Consider the following 25575-nt stretch of genomic DNA (forward strand, 5'->3'; position numbering starts at 1 on the left):
CCTTCAAACAGGTCAACATTCACAAGGCCGCAGGGCCAGACGGATTACCAGGACGTGTACTCCGAGCATGCGCTGACCAAATGGCAAGTGTCTTCACTGACATTTTCAACCTCTCCCTGTCTGAGTCTGTAATACCAACATGTTTCAAGCAGACTACCATAGTCCCTGTGCCCAAAAAAAACTAAGATAGCCTGCCTAAATGACTACCGACCCATAGCACTCACGTCTGTAGCCATGAAATGCTTTGAAAGGCTGGTCATGGCTCACATCAACACCATTATCCCAGAAACCCTAGACCCACTCCAATTAGCATACCACACCAAAAGATCCACAGACGATGCAATCTCTATTGCACTCCCCACTGCTCTGTCACACCTGGAAAAAAGGAACACCTATGTGAGACTGCTATTCATTGACTACAGCTCAGTGTTCAACACCATAGTGCCCTCAAAGCTCATCACTAAGCTAAGGACCCTGGGACTAAACACCTCCCTCTGTAACTGAATCCTGGATTTCATGATGGGCCGCCCCCAGGTGGTAAGGGTAGGGGTGCGTGCTCAGCCCCTTCCTGTACTCCCTGTTCACTCATGACTGCACGGCCAGGCACTACTCCAACACCATCATTAAGTTTGCTGATGACACACCAGTGGTAGGCCTGATCACCGACAACGATGAGACAGCCTATAGGGAGGAGGTCAGAGACCTGACCGTGTGGTGCAAGGACAACAACTCCCCCTCAACGTGATCAAGACAAAGGAGATGATTGTGGACTGCAGGAAAAGGAGGACCGAGCACGCCCCCATTCTCATTGACGGGGCTGTAGTGGAGCAGGATTCAAGTTCCTTGGCGTCCACATCATCAACAAACTAACATGGTCCAAGCACACCAAGACAGTTGTGGAGAGGGCACGACAAAACCTATTCCCCCTCAGTAGACTGAAAAGATTTGGCATGGGTCCTCAGATCCTCAAAAGGTTTTACAGCTGCACCATCGAGAGCATCCTGACAGGTTCGTTCACTGCCTGGTATGGCAACTGCTTGGCCTCCGACCGCAAGGCACTACAGAGGGTAGTGCGTACGGCCCAGTACATCACCGGGACCAAGCTTCCTGCCATCCAGGACCTCTATACCAGGTGGTGTCAGAGGAAGGCCCTAAAAATTGTCAAAGACTCCAGCCACCCTAGTCATAGACTGTTCTCTCTGCTACCGCACGGCAAGCAGTACCGGAGCGCCAAGTCTAGGTCCAAGAGGCTCCTAAATAGCTTCTACCACAAGCCATAAGACTCCTGAACAGCGAATCAAATGGCTAATCACTTTGTCAACCACAACGTGTTATAGACTGACTGTACAAAACATTATGAACATAGACTGATATAGACTGACCAGGTGAAAGCTGCGATCCCTTATTAATTTCACCTGTTAAAACCACTTCAATCAGTGTAGATGAAGGGTAGGAGACAGGTTAACAGTCAGTCATATAGAATGTGATTTGTATAGTCCTACAATGTTATTGTGAGAGAATAATGTAAGAAAATCCAATGTTGAGCATTTATTTAGTCCGCCAAATAGTTGTCCGCTCTAAGCCACAAGATATCAGTGTAGTAAAATGATAAACGCGTATAGGTCTGCCCATCATGAACTTGACAGATGAGAGAGAAAAGCTTTGATAGAAATTAAAAAAGTTATTTTGGGACATGTATAGGCCTATTTCTTAAGATGAATTACAAGTAAAAATCATATACCATGTAAACAGAGCCCAACCGTTGCCCAAAAATCAACCCATCAACAGTGTTATAGTTCTCCACATACTGTACTTTGAAACATTTCGTTATGAATCATTATACATTGTGGATTTTCACCTGCAGTTTAACAGAAATGCATTCAGTCATTGAACTACACACTCAGTTGAAGACACACTATGGACGTTTAGTTGTTAATTGTTTACATCAAATTTTGGTTTAATTTCTGAACAATATTACTGTCCATTTGGGGGACCACTTTTGGATCAAGAGCACCCCCAGAGGCACAAGTTCCATATATCCTTTTTAATTATTGTCATTACATGTGACCTAAGCAAGTGTTCGGATCCGAACTCGGAATGTAAATTGATGGGCATAGGGACCCTGCAGGTGCATTGTTCCTTGTGCATTCATCTTTTCTATGGTCTCTCCCCAATGATGTGAAAAACCCTGGATTGCTGGTGCTTTGTAATGGCCAATGAGAGGCTTTGAAGCCACAGGCCGCCACATTGGCACACCCCAGAAAGAGCAGTCCTCCATAGGAATGAATGGAGTTCTACAATATTTCTGTAACGGATTTCCTCTTCGTCTGAGGAGGAGTAGCAAGGATCAGACCAATGTGCAGCGTGGTAAGTGTCCATAATGAGAAATGTAATAACTCAACAGAACACTGAACAAAATAACAAAAGTACAAACAACCGAAACAGTTGAGTGAGTGAGTAATGAAATAGTTGCATATCCCAGAGCCAGTGTATTGCTGTGGGCCGGGTATGAGAGGGCTTTCAATGTTGTTCAGATGATGGATATACTTTTATAATGAATTATACGTCTTATTTATTTATTGTCCTATCATGGGGAACTACATTTTTAAAATAAATTATATCTAATTATTTATTATCCTATTTTAATGGTACGGTCCATGGCCCTATACCCTAGACACCCACATGAATGGCCCAGATACTAAGGAGAAGTCCCTAACTGTTTTATGTGCATGCTGTAAGCGGTCTGTATGCAGCCAAAATGAGGTCAGGGACCAAGAGCAGCACTGCCCCCTCAAGATTCTGAGCCTGCTTGGCAGGGTTGGTCCTGCAAAGCCAAAGCCCCCTAAAGGGAGAGCATAATAAACAAGGAAATTCTCAAAGCTGCTAATGAGAACCTTGACGACCTTGTACCTAGCCGGTGGGGATTCCGGTGGGGTGCCCCCACCCAGGCAGTGGCAGTGCTGGCAACACTAGCTGCAGTAACCCATGGGGAGGGGGTCACACTCGGACATTCAGAGAGGGGGTATATTATTGTGGCCCTGGTGGCACGAAACCAATCGGACTGCATGGAGATGCTTGGGAACATGGTCAAAATGGATGACCGTATTGTGGGTGTTTCAGGAAGAAGGTGTACATTTGACCTCCATCATCTAGGATGTGACAATGGTAAATAAATCTCTACATTTATGCTCATTTTTTGCGCGGTCTTGCAGGCCTTCTCATGCAGCTGCAACTGCAAGTACATTTGTAAATCATGACCCATCTTGAGTTGGGCTCTGGGATGGTGCAATTGTTGAGAGGGTGAGCTTATGGTTGTGTGGGGGTAAGGGCTGAATGTGTGTGGGTGTATGTGTGTATCCCACAACTGTTGCGAAGGAAGAAGTAAAAGATGTTAGGGACTATAGAGGATGATTCACAGCAATATGTAATAAAAATCGAGGTGAGGGCGATGGAAATGCATTTGGCAATGGATCTGCTTCGGTTCGGTGGATGGTGCTGTGTGCACTTTTCGAAGGATGGATCCCAGTCGGTCCGGGGCTGTGCAATGCGGGGGGTCGGGGGTGGTCTGCCGGGCATTGGGATGACAACCCAACTCGAGATGGGGGCTTTTGGCGGGTGGAATAGTGGGGACCAATTGGAGGTTTGCTTAGTGGAGATGCAAATGTCATGGTACAACTATATAGACACTCAATCATTATGTTACTTTTTAATAGGACGTTTACAAACATATATTTTGATAAAAATAATTGAAAGGTGTGTCTCATTATGGTAAGTGGTGAAATAAGTATAGCCAGTTACAATTGTAATGGCTTAGCAGATAATAAGAAAAGACGATCAGTATTTACCTGGCTAAAAGAGAAGGATTATAATATCTACTGTTTACAGGAAACCCATTCAACAGTTTTAGATGAAGTTTTGTGGAAAAAGAACTGGGGGGGCGAAATATATTTCTCCCATGGGCAAAGAAATTCAAAAGGGGTGATGGTTTTAATTAATAATAACTTTGATCCAAATGTGCAACTTGTCCAAACAGATCCTCAAGGTAGATGGATTATTTTAAATATGTTATTGGACAATAAACATATATGGCTTATTAACCTATACGGTCCGAATAATGATGATCCAAGCTTCTTTGACAATATATATAAGAATGTATCAACTCTACAAGCAACACTAGACTCTATTATTATAGTGGGAGATTTTAATACGGTCTTAAATACCTCTATGGACCGGAAAGGAAATCACACTACAAACTATCACCCTCAGGCACTTAAGGAAATCAGGAATGTCATGGATATATTGGAATTAGTGGATATATGGAGACTTAAATACCCTGACCTAGTGAGATATACATGGCGGAGGCTTAATCAAGCTAGTCGCCTTGACTACTTTCTTATATCATTCTCTCTGGCACCAAAAGTTAAAAAGTGTTTGATAGGGGACAGAATGCGGTTGGACCATCACATAATTGGCATATATATTACTCTTACAGAATTTCCACATGGGCGAGGATATTGGAAATTTAATCAAAGCCTACTAGATGATAAATTGTTTAGAACTAGGACAGAAGAATTTATAACTGACTTTTTTAGACATAACATAGGTACAGCAGATCCCCATATTGTATGGGACACTTTTAAGTGTGCCTTTAGAGGCCATGCAATTCAGTACTCATCTATAAAACAAAAGCAATTTCGATCAAAAGAGTCCATATTAACAAAGGAAATTGAAGGACTAACAGTACAGTTAGATAACAATAAAAACGGTACCATAGAGGCACAGAATAAGTTAGAGGAAAAACAAAAAGAAATGGAGGAACTTATTCAAGAAAGATCCAGTGTAATATATTACAAAAATAAAGCGAACTGGATGGAATATGGGGAAAAATGCACCAAATTCTTTTTCAATCTTCAATATAGAAATGCTACCAAAAAAAACGTATTAAAACTTGTTACAAATGATGGAGTCACGCATGATTCACCAAATGATATTTTGAAAGAGGAAGTAAAGTACTTTAAGAATATATTTTCGTTTCAGGCTCCTCCATCTCCACTAACTGAAACTAATTGTATGGATTTTTTCCCTAATAATAATGTAAAATTAACATCTGTACAGAAAGACTCATGTGAAGGCCTAATTACAGAGGAGGAACTACTTGATGCAATTGGGGCCTTTAAGGATGGGAAAACTCCAGGACTGGATGGCATACCAGTGGAAGTATACAAACATTTTTTTGATATACTCAAAGGACCATTATTAGCTTGTTTTAACCACTCCTATATAAATGATAGATTATCAGACACGCAACAAGAAGGTGTGATATCATTATTACTGAAACAGGACCCAAGTGGTATATATAAAGATCCAGTCCATTTAAAAAATTGGAGACCTCTTACACTTCAGTGTTGTGATGCAAAAATCCTAGCAAAATGCTTGGCGCATAGAATAAAAAAAGTTTTGTCAGATATTATTCATCCTAATCAGACAGGTTTTTTACATGGACGATACATTGGAGATAATATAAGGCAAGTACTGGAAACAATAGAACACTATGAAATATCGGGGACACCAGGCCTGGTTTTCATAGCTGATTTTGAAAAGGCTTTTGATAAAGTACGACTGGAGTTTATATATAAATGCCTAGAATATTTCAATTTTGGGGAATCTCTTATAAAATGGGTAAAAATTATGTATAGTAACCCTAGGTGTAAAATAGTAAATAATGGCTACATCTCAGAAAGTTTTAAACTATCTAGAGGAGTAAAACAAGGTTGTCCACTATCGGCATATCTATTTATTATTGGCATCGAAATGTTAGCTGTTAAAATTAGATCAAACATTAATATTAAGGGATTAGAAATCCAGGGCCTAAAAACTAAGGTGTCATTGTACGCTGATGATTCATGTTTTCTTTTAAAACCACAACTAGAATCTCTCCACGGCCTCTTAGAGGATCTAGATACATTTGCTATCCTCTCTGGATTAAAACCAAATTATGATAAATGTACCATATTACGTATTGGATCACTAAAAAATACACATTTTACATTGCCATGTAGTTTACCAATTAAATGGTCTGACAGTGATGTGGACATACTCGGTATACAAATCCCAAAAGAAAGAAATGATCTCACTCCAATAAATTTTTATAGAAAGTTAGCAAAAATAGATAAGATCTTGCTACCATGGAAAGGAAAATACCTGTCTATTTGTGGGAAAATCACCCTGATTAACTCTTTAATCATATCACAGTTTACCTATTTGCTTATGGTTTTGCCTACACCTAGTGACCTGCTTTTTAAATTATATGAACAAAAAATATTCAATTTTATTTGGAACGGCAAGCCAGATAAAATTAAAAGGGCCTATTTATATAACGAATATGAATTCGGAGGGCAGAAATTATTAAATATTAAAGCATTAGACCTCTCACTAAAGGCATCAGTCATACAAAAGTTATACTTAAATCCAAACTGGTTCTCTAGTAGATTGGTACGAATGTCTCATCCTATGTTCAAGAAGGGCCTTTTTCCCTTTATTCAGATTACACCTGCTCACTTTCGGTTGCTTGAAAAGGAAATAATCTCCAAAATATCTTTATTTTTTAAACAAGCCTTAGAAAGTTGGTTGCAATTTCAGTTTAATCCACCTGAAAGGACGGAACAAATAGTACAACAAATCTTGTGGTTAAATTCAAATATAGTAATTGATAAAAAAACTGTATTTATCGAAGAAATGTTTAAAAAAGGTATAATTTTTGTGAATGATATCATAAATAGGACTGGTGGAGTAATGTCACACATGCAGCTAACACAGACATATGGAAATGTCTGCTCTACCCAAAATTACAACCAATTAATTGCAGCATTACCACAAAAATGGAAGAGGCAGGTGGAAGGGGATAAAAGTAAGGAACTTGTATGTCGGCCTTATATTAAAGAACATAAATGGTTAAAGAAAAGTGTGATAAATAAAAACATATACCAATTTCATTTAAGGACCAAAAAACTTACAGCTGTGCCATATAAATTGCAAAATAGTTGGGAAGAGATTTTCGATGTACCCATTCCATGGCACATGGTTTATGAATTGATACGCAAAACAACGCCGGATTCAAAACTTCGAATTTTTCAATTTAAATTATTGTACAAAATTCTTGCAACTAATAGAATGTTATATATATGGGGGATACAATCTTCCCAGCTCTGTAGATTCTGCTGTGAGGAGGCAGAGTCATTAGACCATTTATTTTGGTATTGTCCGCATGTAGCTCGTTTTTGGTCACAGGTCCAGGAATGGTTGAAGAATTGCAACATTTGCGTAGAACTAACGCTACAGATAGCAATACTGGGGGATTTGAAAAGCCATAGTCAATCAATCAATAATATAATAATTATTTTAGCAAAAATGTTTATTTTTAATTTACAATCCGTGGAAGCTATGAGAATAGGAAGATTCAAATCTTTTGTGAAGCATCACAGCACAGTTGAAAAATATATGGCAAATAAAAATCCGAAATGGGTGATGTTGGAAGATAGATGGGAAAGGTTGAGTGGAGCTGAAGGGTGGGACTAATAACAAGATAAACAATGTAGGGCATACGGGATCTGTGAAATGTGTATAGGTGCGGAGCTATTGTGAAATAGCACAGTTACAAGTGGAAATCAAACTGGATGGACAACAGAAATAGAGGAAGGACTAAGAACAAACAAGAGAGAACTATTATAAAGTAGACTGTGTCTGTAAAATGTGTATAAGATGTATAAATTGAAGGTAAAAACAGAAATGTTTATCAGTTTACTCCAATTGGGGGATCGGTGGTAGGGTTTGCGGGGAATAATAATAAAGGTATACTCTTTAAAAAAAGTATGTATGTCTATGTAGGTATGTGTATGTATATATGTGTATATGTATGCATACGTGAATGGATATATATATTTACCCAAAAAAATATGGGGGATTGGAAATGATGCAGACAATTACATTGGAAGCAACATTCTTTCCGCAATATTAAGCTGATCCACCCCCCAAGAAAGAAAAAAATAAAATAAAAAAAAATAAAAAAAAAACAAAAAAAAAAAACAACCGAAACAGTCCCGTATGGTGCAAAAACTAACACAGGAAACAACCACCCACAAACACAGGTGGGAACAGGCTACCTAAATATGATTCTCAATCAGAGACAATGATAGACAGCTGCCTCTGATTGAGAACCATATCAGGCCAAACACACAGAAGTACAACACAAGGACAACATAGAACACCAGACATAGATTGCCCACCCAAACTCACGCCCTGACCAACCAAAACAGAGACATAAATAGAATCTCTAAGGTCAGGACGTGACAATTTCAATAGAATGTTTCAAAGACACAATTTCATGTATTTAAGTAATTCTTTGTTGTGGTGGGGGCATTAACATGAACACTCTCAAAATATAAAATGTTCATGTTCAGTTCAATTAATATCATTTTCATGTATGCATTAAGGTGTCTGTAATATAATATATTTGTCAAAAAACAAATGTAGACATTAATAGATGCATTTCTATAGCTTTTTCTTTTTACAATGAAGGAGGAGTTCCAAAATGGCTGTGCGGTGGCTTCAAAGCAGCGCCCCCTCTTAGTCATCTAAGGTTAATACATAATATGGTCTCCTCTTCTTCTATGAAATTGATGTGGACTGCATTTGCTCTAACAGTCTTGAAGTCAGCATGGACATGAATTTGTCAGCGCGTTGTGCTTTGGTTCTTTTTCTGTTGGCATTTGTAGATTTGAAAATAGTCTCTGCTGCAGAAACGGGAGGCACATCTACAGGTGAGTTGTTCTAATTAGCCTACTTTGCATTATTTGTCATGAAACAAACTGTGACAATTTGCTGAGTTTTTTGAAGAAGCCTGCTAGATAAAAGTGTTACCTGAACTTAACATTTTTAGTTGGCCCAAACTTAGCTCCAACTTGAGAAAACGTATGCAACAACTCAGTCAACATATAATGATGTGATTGTCAACTTGTCTCATATGTTCATTCAACTATAAATTATTACTTGGGCATCTTAAAAGCACTGTTTGTGTGTCTGTGTGTAACCAGTTGCACAGCCCGTTTTAGTTAACATACAATGTTTTCAACCTACATATTTTAACCAATAGATTGTGAGTATTCAGAAGGCTGCCATGCATTTTCATGGGTGTTATGGGGGAAACATTGATGATCGGGGACAAATGTCTCCAAAACTATTAATTAGACACAAAATTACTTGGAGTATGGCCTACAAACTTTCCAGAGATGCAAATGCATATTTGTCGAATACATCTGAACACATTTATGACAGATTTTCAGAAAATGATTCAGTCCAATTGTGTCTATGTTCATGTCTCATTGTGGCAAGTTGGGTCCCCTGACATATCTGCTCAAATTGTGTTCACAAAGCAAAGCCTGGAGTGTGCCCTCGTAGACGATGGGGCTCAGGGATATGTGCAGAGTTCTGTTCCAATGACAGTGACTGCCCCAATGATGAAAAATGCTGTCACAACGGATGTGGGCATGACTGCATTGCACCTTACACAGGTAGGATATGTTCCCTGAGTGACAGATACACACATCCATTGCATTCATTATTGCTGCATTACTCTGGAATCAAGAAAGCTGGAGCTCGGTTAAGAGCTAAGACACTAAATTATGAAGATTTCCAAGAGCCATGCAGGCATATAGAGTCTATATATATATATATATATATGACCCAGAGTATTCCAGCTGAAAGATTCATAGTCATTGTAATAGTAAGACTTCAATGGGAAGAGTCAGTGTAGGCTGACAAGATCCTACCATAAACCTATTTGTAATGGGGAAATGTAAGATCGCTAAAGATCATATTTAGTTTAGAGTGATCAACAAAACATTTAGCGTATACAGTCTATGTAATACACAATATTTCCAGTATTCTAGTTGTGACACTCAAGGTGTGGGTTGATGGTCACTAGACTTGATGCTGAATGTTATGAATTGTTCTCATATCTGTTGATAGTGATTGACGCCAGACTGGATGTCCAAGTACCAGGATCGAGGACACACTGATTATTCACTGTTGTATTGTACTGATGACATTCTGTGACCACTGTGTGATTCTGTAGCAGCTAACATTTATCGTAACCATCTCCACACAAATATGACAGATTTTCAGAAAATGGTTCAGTCCAATTGTGTAAATGTTCATGTCTCTTTGTGGTAAGTTGGGTTCCCTGACATGTCTGGTTAAATTGTGTTGTCCCAAAGCAAAGCCTGGAGTGTGCCCTCGTAGACGATGGGGCGTGGGGACGTGTGCAGAGTTCTGTTCCAATGACAGTGACTGCCCCAATGATGAGAAATGCTGCCACAATGGATGTGGGCATGACTGCATTGCACCGACACAGGTAGGATATGGTCCCAGAGTGACAGATACACACATCCATTGCATTCATTATTGCTGCATTACTCTGGAAACAAGAAAGCTGGGGCTTGTAATGTACATTTCATACACATAGATATATTTCTCACATACACTCTCTTTAGAGCTGAGACACTCAATTAAGAAGATTTCCAAGATCCATGCAGGCCTTTAGAGTATATACCAATGTTCTGCAACATCTATACACTCTGAGTATACCAAACTTTAGGAAAACCTTCCTATTTTTGAGTTGCACCCCCTTTTGTCCTCAGAAAAGCCTTAATTCGTCAGCGAATGGACTCTACAAGGTGTTGAAAGCGTTCCACAGGGATGCTGGCCAATGTTGACTCCAATGCTCCTCACAGTTGTGTCATGTTGGCTGGATGTCCTTTGGGTGGTAGACCATTCTTGATACGCACAGGAAAATGTTGAGCATGAGAAACCCAACAGCTTTGCAGTTCTTGACACAGTCAATCCGGTGTGCTTGGCACCTACTACAATAGCCCGTTCAAAGGCAGTTAAATCTTTTGTCTTGCACGTTCACCCTCTGAACGGCACACATACCCAATCCATGTGTCTATTTTCTCAAAGCTTAAAAATCCTTCTTTAACCTGTCTCCTCCACTTCATCTTCACTCCCCTTCATCTACACTGAAGTGGATTTAACAAGTTACATCAAGAAGGGATTATAGCTTTCAGCTGGATTCACCTGGTCAGTCTATGTTAATAAATAAAAAAAATCACCTTTATTTATCCAGGTAGGCCAGTTGAGAACAAGTTTTCATTTAAAACTGCGACCTAGTCAAGATAAAGCAGAGCAGTGTGACAAAAACAACAACACAGTTACACATAAACAAACGTACAGTCAATAATAAAAAATCTATGTACAGTGCGTGCAAATGTAGAAGAGTAGGGAGGTAGGCAATAAATAGGCCATAGAGGAGAAATAATTCCAATTTAGCATTAACACTGGAGTGATAAATGTGCAGATGATAAATGTGCAGATGATGATGTGCAAGTACAGATTCTGGGGTGCAAAAGAGCAAGTGGGTAAGTAATAATATGGGGATGAGGTAGTTGGCTGTGCTATTTACAGATTGGCTGTGTACAGGTACAGTGATCGGTAAGCTGCTCTGACAGCTGATGCTTAAAGTTAGAGAGGGAGAAATAAGACTCCAGCTTCGGAGATTTTTGCAATTCGTTCCAGTCATTGGCAGCAGAGAAGTGGAAGGAAAGGCAGCCAAAGAAAGTGTTGGCTTTGGGGATAACCAGTGAAATATACCTGCTGGAGCGTGTGCTACGGGTGGGTGTTGCTATGGTGACCAGTGAGCTGAGATAAGGCGGGGCTTTACCTAGCAAAGACTTATAGATGACCTGGAGCCAGTGGGTTTGGCGACGAATATGTAGTGAGGGCCAGCCAATGAGAGCATACAGGTCGCAGTGGTGGGTAGTATATGGGACTTTGGTGACAAAATGGATGGCACTGTGATAGACTACATCCAGTTTGCTGAGTAGAGTGTTGGAGGCTATTTTGTAAATGACATCGCCGAAGTCAGGGACGGGTAGGATAGTCAGTTTTACGAGGGTATGTTTGGCAGCATGAGTGAAGGAGGCTTTGTTGCGAAATAGTAAGCCGATTCTAGATTTAATTTGGGATTGGAGATGCTTGATGTGAGTCTGGAAGGAGAGTTTACAGTCTAACCAGACACCTAAGTATTTGTAGTTGTCCACATATTCTAGGTCAGAACCATCCAGAGTAGTGATGCTAGTGGAGGGTGCTGGCAGCAATCGGTTGAAGAGCATGCAGTTAGTTTTACTAGCATTTAAAAGCAGTTGGAGGCCATGGAAGGAGTGTTGTATGGCGTTGAAGCTCGTTTGGAGGTTTGTTAGCACAGTGTCCAAAGTAGGTCCAGATGTATACAGAATGGTGTCGTCTGCGTAGAGGTGGATGCCAGAGGTCTGGACAACAGGCCCTCCGATTTGACACACTGAACTCTATCTGAGAAGTAGTTGGTGAACCAGGCGAGGCAGTCATTTGAGAATCCAAGGCTATTGAGTCTGCAGATGAGAATTCGGTGATTGACAGAGTCGAAAGCCTTGGCCAGGTCAATGAAGACGGCTGCACAGTACTGTCTTTTATCAATGGCGGTTATGATATCGTTTAGGACCTTGAGCGTGGCTGAGGTGCACCCATGACCAGCTCGGAAACCAGATTGCATAGTGGAGAAGGTGTGGTGGGATTCGAAATGGTCGGTGATCTGTTTGTTAACTTGGCTTTCGAAGATTTTAGAAAGGCAGGGCAGGATGGATATAGGTCTATAACAGTTCGGGTCTAGAGTGTCTCCCCCTTTGAAGAGGGGGATGACCGCGGCAGCTTTCCAATCTTTGGGGATCTCAGACAATACGAAAGAGAGGTTGAATAGGCTAGTAATAGGGGTTGCAACAATTCCGGCGGATCATTTTAGAAAGAGAGGGTCCAGAAAGTCTAGCCCAGCTGATTTGTAGGATCCAAATTTTGCAGCTCTTTCAGAACATCAGCGGTCTGGATTTGGGTGAAGGAGAGACGAGGGGGGCTTGGGCAAGTTGCTGCAGGGGGTGCTGAGATGTTGGCCGGGGTAGGGGTAGCCAGGTGGAAAGCTTGGCCAGCCATAGAAAAATGCTTATTGAAATTATCGATTATCGTAGATTTATCGGTGGTGACAGTGTTTCCTATCCTCAGTGCAGAGGCAGCTGGGAGGAGGCGCTCTTATTCTCCATGGACTTTACAGTGTCCCAAAACTTTTTGGCTTTAGTGCTACAGGAAACAAATTTCTGTTTGAAAAAGCTAGCCTTAGCTTTCCTAACTGACTGAGTATATTGGTTCCTGACTTCCCTGAAAAGTTGCATATCGCGAAGGCTATTCGATGCTAATGCAGAACGCCACAGGATGTTTTTGTGCTGGTCAAGGGCAGTCAAGTCTGGGGTGAACCAAGGCCTATATCTGTTCTTAGTTCCACATTTGTGGAATGGGGCATGCTTATTTAAGATGGTGAGGAAAGAACTTTTGAAGAGCAACCAGGCATCCTCTACTGATGGGATGAGGTCAATATCCTTCCAGGATACCCGAGCCAGGTCGATTAGAAAGGCCTGCTCGCTGAAGTGTTTTAGGGAGCGTTTGACAGTGATGAGGGTTGGTCGTTTGACCGCAGACCCATTACGCACGCAGACAATGAGGCAGTGATCGCTGAGATCCTGGTTGAAGACAGCAAATGTGTATTTAGAGTGCAAGTCGGTCAGGATGATATCTAAGAGGGTGCCCATGGTTACGGATTTAGGGTTGTACCTGGTAGGTTCCTTGATAATTTGTGTGAGATTGAGGGCATCTAGCTTAGATTGTAGGATGGCCGGGGTGTTAAGCATGTCCCAGTTTAGGTCACCTAACAGTACGAACTCTGAAGATAGATGGGGGGCGATCAATTCACGTATGGTGTCCAGGGCACAGCTGGGGGCTGAGGGGGGTCTATAGCAAGCGGCAACGGTGAGAGACTTGTTTCTGAAAAGGTGGATTTTTAAGTAGAAGCTCGAATTGTTTGGGCACAGACCTAGATAGTATGACAGAACTCTGCAGGCTATCTCTGCAGTAGATTGCAACTCCTCCCCCTTTGGCAGTTCTATCTTGTCGGAAAATGTGATAGTTAGGGATGGAAATGTCAGGATTTTTGGTGGCCTTCCTAAGCCAGGATTCAGACATGGCTAGGACATCTGGGTTGACAGAGTGTGCTAAAGCAGTGAATAAAACAAACTTAGGGAGGAGGCTTCTAATGTTAACATGCCTGAAACCAAGGCTTTTACAGTTACAGAAGTCAACAAATGAGAGCGCCTGGGGAATGGGAGTGATGCTGGGGGCTGCAGGGCCTGGGTTAACCTCTACATCACCAGAGGAACAGAGGAGGAGTATGATAAGGGTACGGCTAAAGGCTATAAGAACTGGTCGTCTAGTGCGTTCGGAACAGAGAGTAAAAGGAGCAGATTTCTGGGCAAGGAAGAGTATATTCAAGGCATAATGTACAGACAAGGGTATGGCAGGATGTGAGTACAGTGGAGGTAAAACCTAGCATTGAGTGACGATGAGAGAGGTTTTGTCTCTAGAGGCACCATTTAAGCCAGGTGAAGTCACCGCATGAGTGGGGGGTGGAACAAAAGGGCTAGCTAAGGCATATTGAGCAGGGCTGGAGACTCTACAGTGAAATAAGACAATAATCACCAACCAAAACAGCAATAGACAAGGCATATTGACATTAGGGAGAGGCATGTGTAGCCGAGTGATCATAGGGTCCAGTGAGTAGCTAGGCAAGCTGGAGACACAGCGATTCAGACAGCTAGCAGGCCGGGGCTGGCAGGCTAGCAGATGGGCCTCAGGGGGACATCGCAAAGGGAGAGCCTGTTGAAACCCCCTCGAACGGCTACGTCGGCAGACCAGTCGTGATGGATTGGCGGGGCTCCGTGTCAGCAGCAAAGGATCCAGGCCAATTGACAAAAGAGGTTTTGAAACCCAGGAATTGTCTGAGGGATCTCTTCGGCTAGCAGGGAGATGGGCCTAGCTCGAGGCTAGCTCCAGGCTAACTGGTGCTTGCTTCGTGACAGAGATGTTAGCCAGGAGTAGCCACTCGGGTAGCAGCTAGCTAGCTGCGATGATCCGGTGTAAAGGTTCAGAACTTGCGGTAGGAATCCGGAGAAAAAACTGTCCGATATGCTCTGGGTTGATATCACGCTGTGCAGACTGGCAGGAATTGAACAGGCTGAGGCTGGCTGATGCCCTAGTTAATGGTGATGGTAATGGTGTTAATATCGACCGCTAGAAGTGGCTAACTGACTACTAGCTAGTAGCTAGTTAGCTGGCTAGCTCCTGATGAGGGTTCCGGTTCTAAAGTATAAAAAATAGCAGATCCATACTACATTGGGTGAGAAGAGTATATTGAAATTGAGATAAAAAATATATACAAAATATATACGAAGAAAATGATATATACACTGGACGAGACAAGACAAGACAAAAGACGTCTGACTGCTACGCCATCTTGGATCATATATGCTCATTCTATGTCATGAAACGAGCAGGTGTTCATAATGTTTTGTACAGTCAGTGTATAACACGTTGTTGTTGATAAGGTGATACAAATGCATATCTAAGGGAAGGGGAATTTGGGAATATCAGGCTGAGACTTCAGAGGAGTAGCAACATACTTTATTACTGTACACAGAACATTAATTAAGCTGCCAATTTGTCAAGGGCCACCAACAGAATTCCAACTCATTGTAATATTAAGACCTCAATGGAAAGAATCAGTGTACGGATGATTTCCAGTGTTCTACTTGTGACACTCAAGGTGTGAGTTGATGGTCACTGGACTTGATGCTGAATGTTATGGATTGTTCTCACATCTGTTGATAGAGATTGACGCCGGACTTGAGGTACAAGGGCCGAGGACACACTGATTATTCACTGTTATATTGTATTGATGACATTCTGTGAACACTGTGTGATTCTGTAGCAGCTGACAGCCTGTTTGTTTTGACTTCCTACAAGCCTCTAGAGCTGGTGTTTACAGAACATTTGGTGCTGTCTGATTAGAATGTAAAGGGCATGTCTCCAAGATGCCAGTTAGACATTTTCTCTGCTTCTGTGCTAGAAGTGTCTCCCTGTTGCAAATTGTAATAAACTGTGTCCTCCACCTCTTTGGAGGTCAAAAATCTTTTGGGCGGTTTTTACAGCTTTTCTGCTACATATACATGCACATACATTGTACATATACATTTTGCATGTATCAATTTATTATGGATAGATTTGATTGACTTTACCTGCGACTGCTTTTCTCGATTGTTAACCTGGAAATTCCTATTACACGTATGTTTCTACTGTATAACTGACCGCTTTTTCTCTGTTACCATAGTGAAGCCCGGTCGCTGTGTCCTGCCCAAGGGGACCTACATGTGTGCCGAGTACTGTTACAAAGATGGCCAGTGCCCGAGGAACAGAAGTGTTTCCGGATATGTTGATTCTACGCCTGCACTGAGCCATTGAAGCTTTATTGGAAATTCTTAATAATTATAAGAAATAAGTAGAAAATACAAATTATTACAAGTACAATTATGTTTTTGAAAACTGATGATTTTATGCAATAATAAAATGAAAAATGATCATAGCTTTTATGGAAACTGGACCAACTTCATGGACGGTATGTCAATTGACAAACTCATGTGGACTTCTGAATTTGAATAAAACAAGATTTTGAACACCTGTGCCTTGTTTTTTAGGGGTTTATTTGAGACTCATGTGGTGCTCATGTGAATATCCTTAATTTTCCGGCTTCAGACCAATGCCTTTTCTCACTTTAAACATAGTTTTTGGTTTTTAATTTCCATGTTTTTTACACCGGAAGGTGATCATGCAACCTTATTATACAACATTATAATTAAGCAATAAGGCACGAGGAGGTGTGGTATATGGCCAATATACCATGCTAAGGACTGTTCTCAGCACGATGCAAAACGGAGTGCCTGGATATACAGCCCTTAGCCGTGGTATATTGGCCATACACCACAAACCTCCGAGGAGCCTTATTGCTATTATAAATATGTTACCAATGTAATTAAAGGTGTAAAAATAAATGATTTGTCATACCAGTGGTATAAGTTTTGATATACCATGGCTGTCAGCCTTTCAGCATTCGGGGCTCGAACCACCCAGTTTATAATAGAGTTTAGCACATGCTCTCCCTTGTGAATGTTCACAAAGTTGTGCGTTTTTAAATTGTATTTATTGATAAGATCCCTGCTCATAATCCTACTGATCATTGCTCAAAGAAAATTGGCGAGAGCAAGGAAACAAAGACTGAAGCAAATATTTACTATGCGATTACACAATGTAGCTGGCTAGATAGATGACTACACGAGCCCGAAATATGGCCGAGCTGTTCTCAGTGGAAGGGTTCTGAAATATTCTCTCTCACTGATACGAGGTGTGACCGTGAATACAGTCATCCATCTCGGTGGAAACGACTTGGGACACACAAAGGGGACAGCCCTGGTGCGTCAGATGCGAGATGATTTGGAGGTAGTCCGAATGCTCCCTGGGACAATGGTGAGCTACTCTGACATCAAACTGTGGAAGATTTGGATGTTCCTCCGTGGCAGGCGCATGCCCACAATCCATCACTTTGCATTAAATCACTGTGTCCCTGGGCAGTACCATAGGGCAGGGTTTCCCAAGCTCGGTCCTGGGGCCCATCCTGGGTGCACGTTTCGGTTTTTGCTCTAGCACTACATAGCTGATGAAGATAATCAAAGCTTGATGATGAGTTGGTTATTTGAATCAGCTGTGTAGTGCTTGGGCAAAATCCCCAAATGTGTGCCCAGTGGTACCCATGGTAACAACCATTCCTGAACCTGACTCCAAAAACAAGCCACCGATGGACAGTACCAAAATAGCTACTCTATTGATTCTGTTCAATGCCCTATATACTGAGCATTCTTTTTGTAGCGGGAATTTGATATAATAGCTTAAATTGAAAAGAAAGGTTTGATGCTTCAATTGTTACTTTGTATATTACTTCATAAATCTGATGCCATGGTATTGGGATATCGAAAATCTGTTCCCAACTATCTTGAATTTAATGCGGTATAGTTGTCAACCCTGTTGACCATAAGGGAAACTGATACATGTTACGATTTATATTGGTCATTTTAAGCCATTTACGATTAATTCATTCCTTTCTCTTTTAAGTAATTGCCTCTTCCATTTTTGTGGCAGAGCTGCGATGAACTGGTTATAATTTTGTATTGAGCATACATTTCCTTACACCGTGATTAATTGCTTGTGTGACATAATTTTACCTTCATTGTTTACAATGTCATTCATTAACATGATACCTTCCTTATACATTCTCTACAAGAAAATGTTTTTTCCTCTATCAGTACTTTCGAGATTAGACATATTATTTGCTGTAATATAGCCTATGTTCTGCCTCTTCTGGAGGATAACATTTAAACAGTAGCCTACTCTGTTTGGCTTCATTTAAAAATTATACTTTAAACAGAGTTCCACTGTCAATCCACCAGAAATGGATGGATTTAATCTGTATAACAGCAAAGAGACCCCTTTTGAAAATGGCTGTCTAGCACAGGAAGTTGGTGGCACCTTAATTGGGGAGGAAGGGCCAACAAGTGCTCAGCATATGTGGGGAACTCCTTTAAGACTGCTGGAAAAGCATTCCAGGTGAAGCTGGTTGAGAGAATGCCAAGAGTGTGAAAAGCTGTCATCAAGGCAAAGTGTGGCTACTAAGAAGAATTTAAAATATATTTTTATTTGTTTAACACTTTTTTGGTTACTACATAATTCCATATGTGTTATTTCATAGTTTTGATGTCTTCACTATTATTACACAATGTAGAAAATAGTAAAAAAAAAAAAAAAAAAAAAAACTGGAATGACTAGGTGTGTTCAAACTTTTGACTGGTACTGCATGTAAATTAGATATTTCTGTATTTCACTTTCAATAAATTAGCAAATATTTCTAAAATCATGTTTTCACTGTCATTATGAGATATTGTGTGTAGATGGGTGAGATTCTTTTTTAATGCTTTGCCGGTGGTGAAATTAGCGAAAGGGGGGTGGGGGGATTGGGCTGTGAGGTTACTTTTGCAAGGGTTGAAGATTCCCAATTGCTAACATGTATAGAGAGCAATAGTAATGATGTCTCTTTGTAGGGACTAACTCCGCCATGGTTCTTTGAACAAAGCCTATGGGAAAATGTATGGAGTTTTTGTAGGGTTTTTGGATAAACGCTGAAAATACATTTTGTGGTGAAGACAGGTTTAGGAGATCTTATACGTTTTGTTCTATGAGATCATCTTCATCAGCTAATGTCACTTTTTGGGAATTTTGAAGCATTTATGTAATTAAGAAAAGCATTTGTGGACTAAAAACATTATGTTACTCAACATAGAGTTTGTCTGAAGTTACACATCACAGTATCACAACAGCGTGACCGTTTTGGAATATTGTGTGCTTATTGTTTAGAAAGTATTTAGTATTTAAGTATAAGTTGCCCACACTTTAGATGAGGCCACGCAAAAAGACTTAACTGGTGATTAGTAAAGTAGTTTATAAAGACCTATATTACATATCTTATGTAATGGTCTTATGAATATTAGTGTAACAATGTGCGCTGAGAGTTGGGAAGCAAGTTCAAAGAGTGAGGGATTTAACCAATAAACGAAACATAATAGAAAACAAGAAACACAAACAATGCACAGACCAAACTGAAACAGAAACAATGAAGCCTGGGGAAGGAACCAAAACGAGTGACATATATAGGGCAGGTAATCAAGGAGGTGATGGAGTCCAGGTGAGTGTCATAACACGCTGATGACCGCAACGATGGTGACAGGGCCGCGCCATAACGAGCAGCCTGGTGACCTAGAGGCCGGAGAGGGAGCACACGTGACAGTACCCCCTCCCTGACGCACGGCTTCAGCCACAGGACGCAGACCAAGATGACGATCCCGGGGATCAGGAGCGGACCGTTAACCTCGGTGCGGGAACCTGTCGACCTAGAGCGCCAGAGATCTTATAAGAAATCCCGCTATGCCCTCCGACGAACCATCAAACAGGCAAAGTGCCAACACAGGACGAACATTAAATCGTACTACAGCGGCTCCGACGCTCGTCAGATGTGGCAGGGCCTGCAAACTATTACAGACTACAAAGAGAAGCACAGCCGCGAGCTGCTCAGTGACACGAGCCTACCAGACGAGCTAAATAACTTCTATGCTCGCTTCGAGTCAAGTAACACTGAAACATGCATGAGAGCATCAGCTGTTCCGGACGACTGTGTGATCACGCTCTCCGCAGCCGATGTGAGTAAGACCTTCAAACAGGTCAACATTCACAAGGCCGCAGGGCCAGACGGATTACCAGGACGTGTACTCCGAGCATGCGCTGACCAAATGGCAAGTGTCTTCACTGACATTTTCAACCTCTCCCTGTCTGAGTCTGTAATACCAACATGTTTCAAGCAGACTACCATAGTCCCTGTGCCCAAAAAAAACTAAGATAGCCTGCCTAAATGACTACCGACCCATAGCACTCACGTCTGTAGCCATGAAATGCTTTGAAAGGCTGGTCATGGCTCACATCAACACCATTATCCCAGAAACCCTAGACCCACTCTAATTAGCATACCACACCAAAAGATCCACAGACGATGCAATCTCTATTGCACTCCCCACTGCTCTGTCACACCTGGAAAAAAGGAACACCTATGTGAGACTGCTATTCATTGACTACAGCTCAGTGTTCAACACCATAGTGCCCTCAAAGCTCATCACTAAGCTAAGGACCCTGGGACTAAACACCTCCCTCTGTAACTGAATCCTGGATTTCATGATGGGCCGCCCCCAGGTGGTAAGGGTAGGGGTGCGTGCTCAGCCCCTTCCTGTACTCCCTGTTCACTCATGACTGCACGGCCAGGCACTACTCCAACACCATCATTAAGTTTGCTGATGACACACCAGTGGTAGGCCTGATCACCGACAACGATGAGACAGCCTATAGGGAGGAGGTCAGAGACCTGACCGTGTGGTGCAAGGACAACAACTCCCCCTCAACGTGATCAAGACAAAGGAGATGATTGTGGACTGCAGGAAAAGGAGGACCGAGCACGCCCCCATTCTCATTGACGGGGCTGTAGTGGAGCAGGATTCAAGTTCCTTGGCGTCCACATCATCAACAAACTAACATGGTCCAAGCACACCAAGACAGTTGTGGAGAGGGCACGACAAAACCTATTCCCCCTCAGTAGACTGAAAAGATTTGGCATGGGTCCTCAGATCCTCAAAAGGTTTTACAGCTGCACCATCGAGAGCATCCTGACAGGTTCGTTCACTGCCTGGTATGGCAACTGCTTGGCCTCCGACCGCAAGGCACTACAGAGGGTAGTGCGTACGGCCCAGTACATCACCGGGACCAAGCTTCCTGCCATCCAGGACCTCTATACCAGGTGGTGTCAGAGGAAGGCCCTAAAAATTGTCAAAGACTCCAGCCACCCTAGTCATAGACTGTTCTCTCTGCTACCGCACGGCAAGCAGTACCGGAGCGCCAAGTCTAGGTCCAAGAGGCTCCTAAATAGCTTCTACCACAAGCCATAAGACTCCTGAACAGCGAATCAAATGGCTAATCACTTTGTCAACCACAACGTGTTATAGACTGACTGTACAAAACATTATGAACATAGACTGATATAGACTGACCAGGTGAAAGCTGCGATCCCTTATTAATTTCACCTGTTAAAACCACTTCAATCAGTGTAGATGAAGGGTAGGAGACAGGTTAACAGTCAGTCATATAGAATGTGATTTGTATAGTCCTACAATGTTATTGTGAGAGAATAATGTAAGAAATTCCAATGTTGAGCATTTATTTAGTCCGCCAAATAGTTGTCCGCTCTAAGCCACAAGATATCAGTGTAGTAAAATGATAAACGCGTATAGGTCTGCCCATCATGAACTTGACAGATGAGAGAGAAAAGCTTTGATAGAAATTAAAAAAGTTATTTTGGGACATGTATAGGCCTATTTCTTAAGATGAATTACAAGTAAAAATCATATACCATGTAAACAGAGCACAACCGTTGCCCAAAAATCAACCCATCAACAGTGTTATAGTTCTCCACATACTGTACTTTGAAACATTTCGTTATGAATCATTATACATTGTGGATTTTCACCTGCAGTTTAACAGAAATGCATTCAGTCATTGAACTACACACTCAGTTGAAGACACACTATGGACATTTAGTTGTTAATTGTTTACATCAAATTTTGGTTTAATTTCTGAACAATATTACTGTCCATTTGGGGGACCACTTTTGGATCAAGAGCACCCCCAGAGGCACAAGTTCCATATATCCTTTTTAATTATTGTCATTACATGTGACCTAAGCAAGTGTTCGGATCCGAACTCGGAATGTAAATTGATGGGCATAGGGACCCTGCAGGTGCATTGTTCCTTGTGCATTCATCTTTTCTATGGTCTCTCCCCAATGATGTGAAAAACCCTGGATTGCTGGTGCTTTGTAATGGCCAATGAGAGGCTTTGAAGCCACAGGCCGCCACATTGGCACACCCCAGAAAGAGCAGTCCTCCATAGGAATGAATGGAGTTCTACAATATTTCTGTAACGGATTTCCTCTTCGTCTGAGGAGGAGTAGCAAGGATCAGACCAATGTGCAGCGTGGTAAGTGTCCATAATGAGAAATTTAATAACTCAACAGAACACTGAACAAAATAACAAAAGTACAAACAACCGAAACAGTCCCGTATGGTGCAAAAACTAACACAGGAAACAACCACCCACAAACACAGGTGGGAACAGGCTACCTAAATATGATTCTCAATCAGAGACAATGATAGACAGCTGCCTCTGATTGAGAACCATATCAGGCCAAACACACAGAAGTACAACACAAGGACAACATAGAACACCAGACATAGATTGCCCACCCAAACTCACGCCCTGACCAACCAAAACAGAGACATAAATAGAATCTCTAAGGTCAGGACGTGACAATTTCAATAGAATGTTTCAAAGACACAATTTCATGTATTTAAGTAATTCTTTGTTGTGGTGGGGGCATTAACATGAACACTCTCAAAATATAAAATGTTCATGTTCAGTTCAATTAATATCATTTTCATGTATGCATTAAGGTGTCTGTAATATAATATATTTGTCAAAAAACAAATGTAGACATTAATAGATGCATTTCTATAGCTTTCTTTTTTACAATGAAGGAGGAGTTCCAAAATGGCTATGCGGTGGCTTCAAAGCAGCGCCCCCTCTTAGTCATCTAAGGTTAATACATAATATGGTCTCCTCTTCTTCTATGAAATTGATTTGAACTGCATTTGCTCTAACAGTCTTGAAGTCAGCATGGACATGAATTTGTCAGCGCGTTGTGCTTTGGTTCTTTTTCTGTTGGCATTTGTAGATTTGAAAATAGTCTCTGCTGCAGAAACGGGAGGCACATCTACAGGTGAGTTGTTCTAATTAGCCTACTTTGCATTATTTGTCATGAAACAAACTGTGACAATTTGCTGAGTTTTTTGAAGAAGCCTGCTAGATAAAAGTGTTACCTGAACTTAACATTTTTAGTTGGCCCAAACTTAGCTCCAACTTGAGAAAACGTATGCAACAACTCAGTCAACATATAATGATGTGATTGTCAACTTGTCTCATATGTTCATTCAACTATAAATTATTACTTGGGCATCTTAAAAGCACTGTTTGTGTGTCTGTGTGTAACCAGTTGCACAGCCCGTTTTAGTTAACATACAATGTTTTCAACCTACATATTTTAACCAATAGATTGTGAGTATTCAGAAGGCTGCCATGCATTTTCATGGGTGTTATGGGGGAAACATTGATGATCGGGGACAAATGTCTCCAAAACTATTAATTAGACACAAAATTACTTGGAGTATGGCCTACAAACTTTCCAGAGATGCAAATGCATATTTGTCGAATACATCTGAACACATTTATGACAGATTTTCAGAAAATGATTCAGTCCAATTGTGTCTATGTTCATGTCTCATTGTGGCAAGTTGGGTCCCCTGACATATCTGCTCAAATTGTGTTCACAAAGCAAAGCCTGGAGTGTGCCCTCGTAGACGATGGGGCTCAGGGATATGTGCAGAGTTCTGTTCCAATGACAGTGACTGCCCCAATGATGAAAAATGCTGTCACAACGGATGTGGGCATGACTGCATTGCACCTTACACAGGTAGGATATGTTCCCTGAGTGACAGATACACACATCCATTGCATTCATTATTGCTGCATTACTCTGGAATCAAGAAAGCTGGAGCTCGGTTAAGAGCTAAGACACTAAATTATGAAGATTTCCAAGAGCCATGCAGGCATATAGAGTCTATATATATATATATATATATATATATATATATATATATATATGACCCAGAGTATTCCAGCTGAAAGATTCATAGTCATTGTAATAGTAAGACTTCAATGGGAAGAGTCAGTGTAGGCTGACAAGATCCTACCATAAACCTATTTGTAATGGGGAAATGTAAGATCGCTAAAGATCATATTTAGTTTAGAGTGATCAACAAAACATTTAGCGTATACAGTCTATGTAATACACAATATTTCCAGTATTCTAGTTGTGACACTCAAGGTGTGGGTTGATGGTCACTAGACTTGATGCTGAATGTTATGAATTGTTCTCATATCTGTTGATAGTGATTGACGCCAGACTGGATGTCCAAGTACCAGGATCGAGGACACACTGATTATTCACTGTTGTATTGTACTGATGACATTCTGTGACCACTGTGTGATTCTGTAGCAGCTAACATTTATCGTAACCATCTCCACACAAATATGACAGATTTTCAGAAAATGGTTCAGTCCAATTGTGTAAATGTTCATGTCTCTTTGTGGTAAGTTGGGTTCCCTGACATGTCTGGTTAAATTGTGTTGTCCCAAAGCAAAGCCTGGAGTGTGCCCTCGTAGACGATGGGGCGTGGGGACGTGTGCAGAGTTCTGTTCCAATGACAGTGACTGCCCCAATGATGAGAAATGCTGCCACAATGGATGTGGGCATGACTGCATTGCACCGACACAGGTAGGATATGGTCCCAGAGTGACAGATACACACATCCATTGCATTCATTATTGCTGCATTACTCTGGAAACAAGAAAGCTGGGGCTTGTAATGTACATTTCATACACATAGATATATTTCTCACATACACTCTCTTTAGAGCTGAGACACTCAATTAAGAAGATTTCCAAGATCCATGCAGGCCTTTAGAGTATATACCAATGTTCTGCAACATCTATACACTCTGAGTATACCAAACTTTAGGAAAACCTTCCTATTTTTGAGTTGCACCCCCTTTTGTCCTCAGAAAAGCCTTAATTCGTCAGCGAATGGACTCTACAAGGTGTTGAAAGCGTTCCACAGGGATGCTGGCCAATGTTGACTCCAATGCTCCTCACAGTTGTGTCATGTTGGCTGGATGTCCTTTGGGTGGTAGACCATTCTTGATACACACAGGAAAATGTTGAGCATGAGAAACCCAACAGCTT

At 41.4% G+C, this 25575-nt stretch overlaps 2 protein-coding genes across 2 annotated transcripts; both read left to right on the forward strand.

The window, feature by feature from the left end:
• Positions 1-8695: 8695 nt before the first annotated feature.
• LOC120039311 (WAP four-disulfide core domain protein 18-like) lies at positions 8696-16523 on the forward strand. Its single transcript, XM_038984765.1, is given in 4 exon segments — positions 8696-8816; positions 9429-9566; positions 16352-16426; positions 16429-16523. Coding segments are annotated over 4 exon segments (411 nt in total). The 5' UTR covers positions 8696-8713.
• A 6868-nt stretch (positions 16524-23391) lies between these two features.
• Positions 23392-25108, forward strand: LOC120039312 (WAP four-disulfide core domain protein 18-like; the record flags this gene model as incomplete). Its single annotated transcript, XM_038984766.1, has 3 exons — positions 23392-23494; positions 24107-24244; positions 24972-25108. Coding segments are annotated over exons 1-3 (378 nt in total), but the record flags the coding sequence as incomplete, so codon positions are not given.
• Positions 25109-25575: the final 467 nt, after the last annotated feature.

The sequence above is a fragment of the Salvelinus namaycush genome, unplaced genomic scaffold (assembly GCF_016432855.1).
Source record: "Salvelinus namaycush isolate Seneca unplaced genomic scaffold, SaNama_1.0 Scaffold2637, whole genome shotgun sequence".
Lineage (NCBI taxonomy): Eukaryota > Metazoa > Chordata > Actinopteri > Salmoniformes > Salmonidae > Salvelinus > Salvelinus namaycush.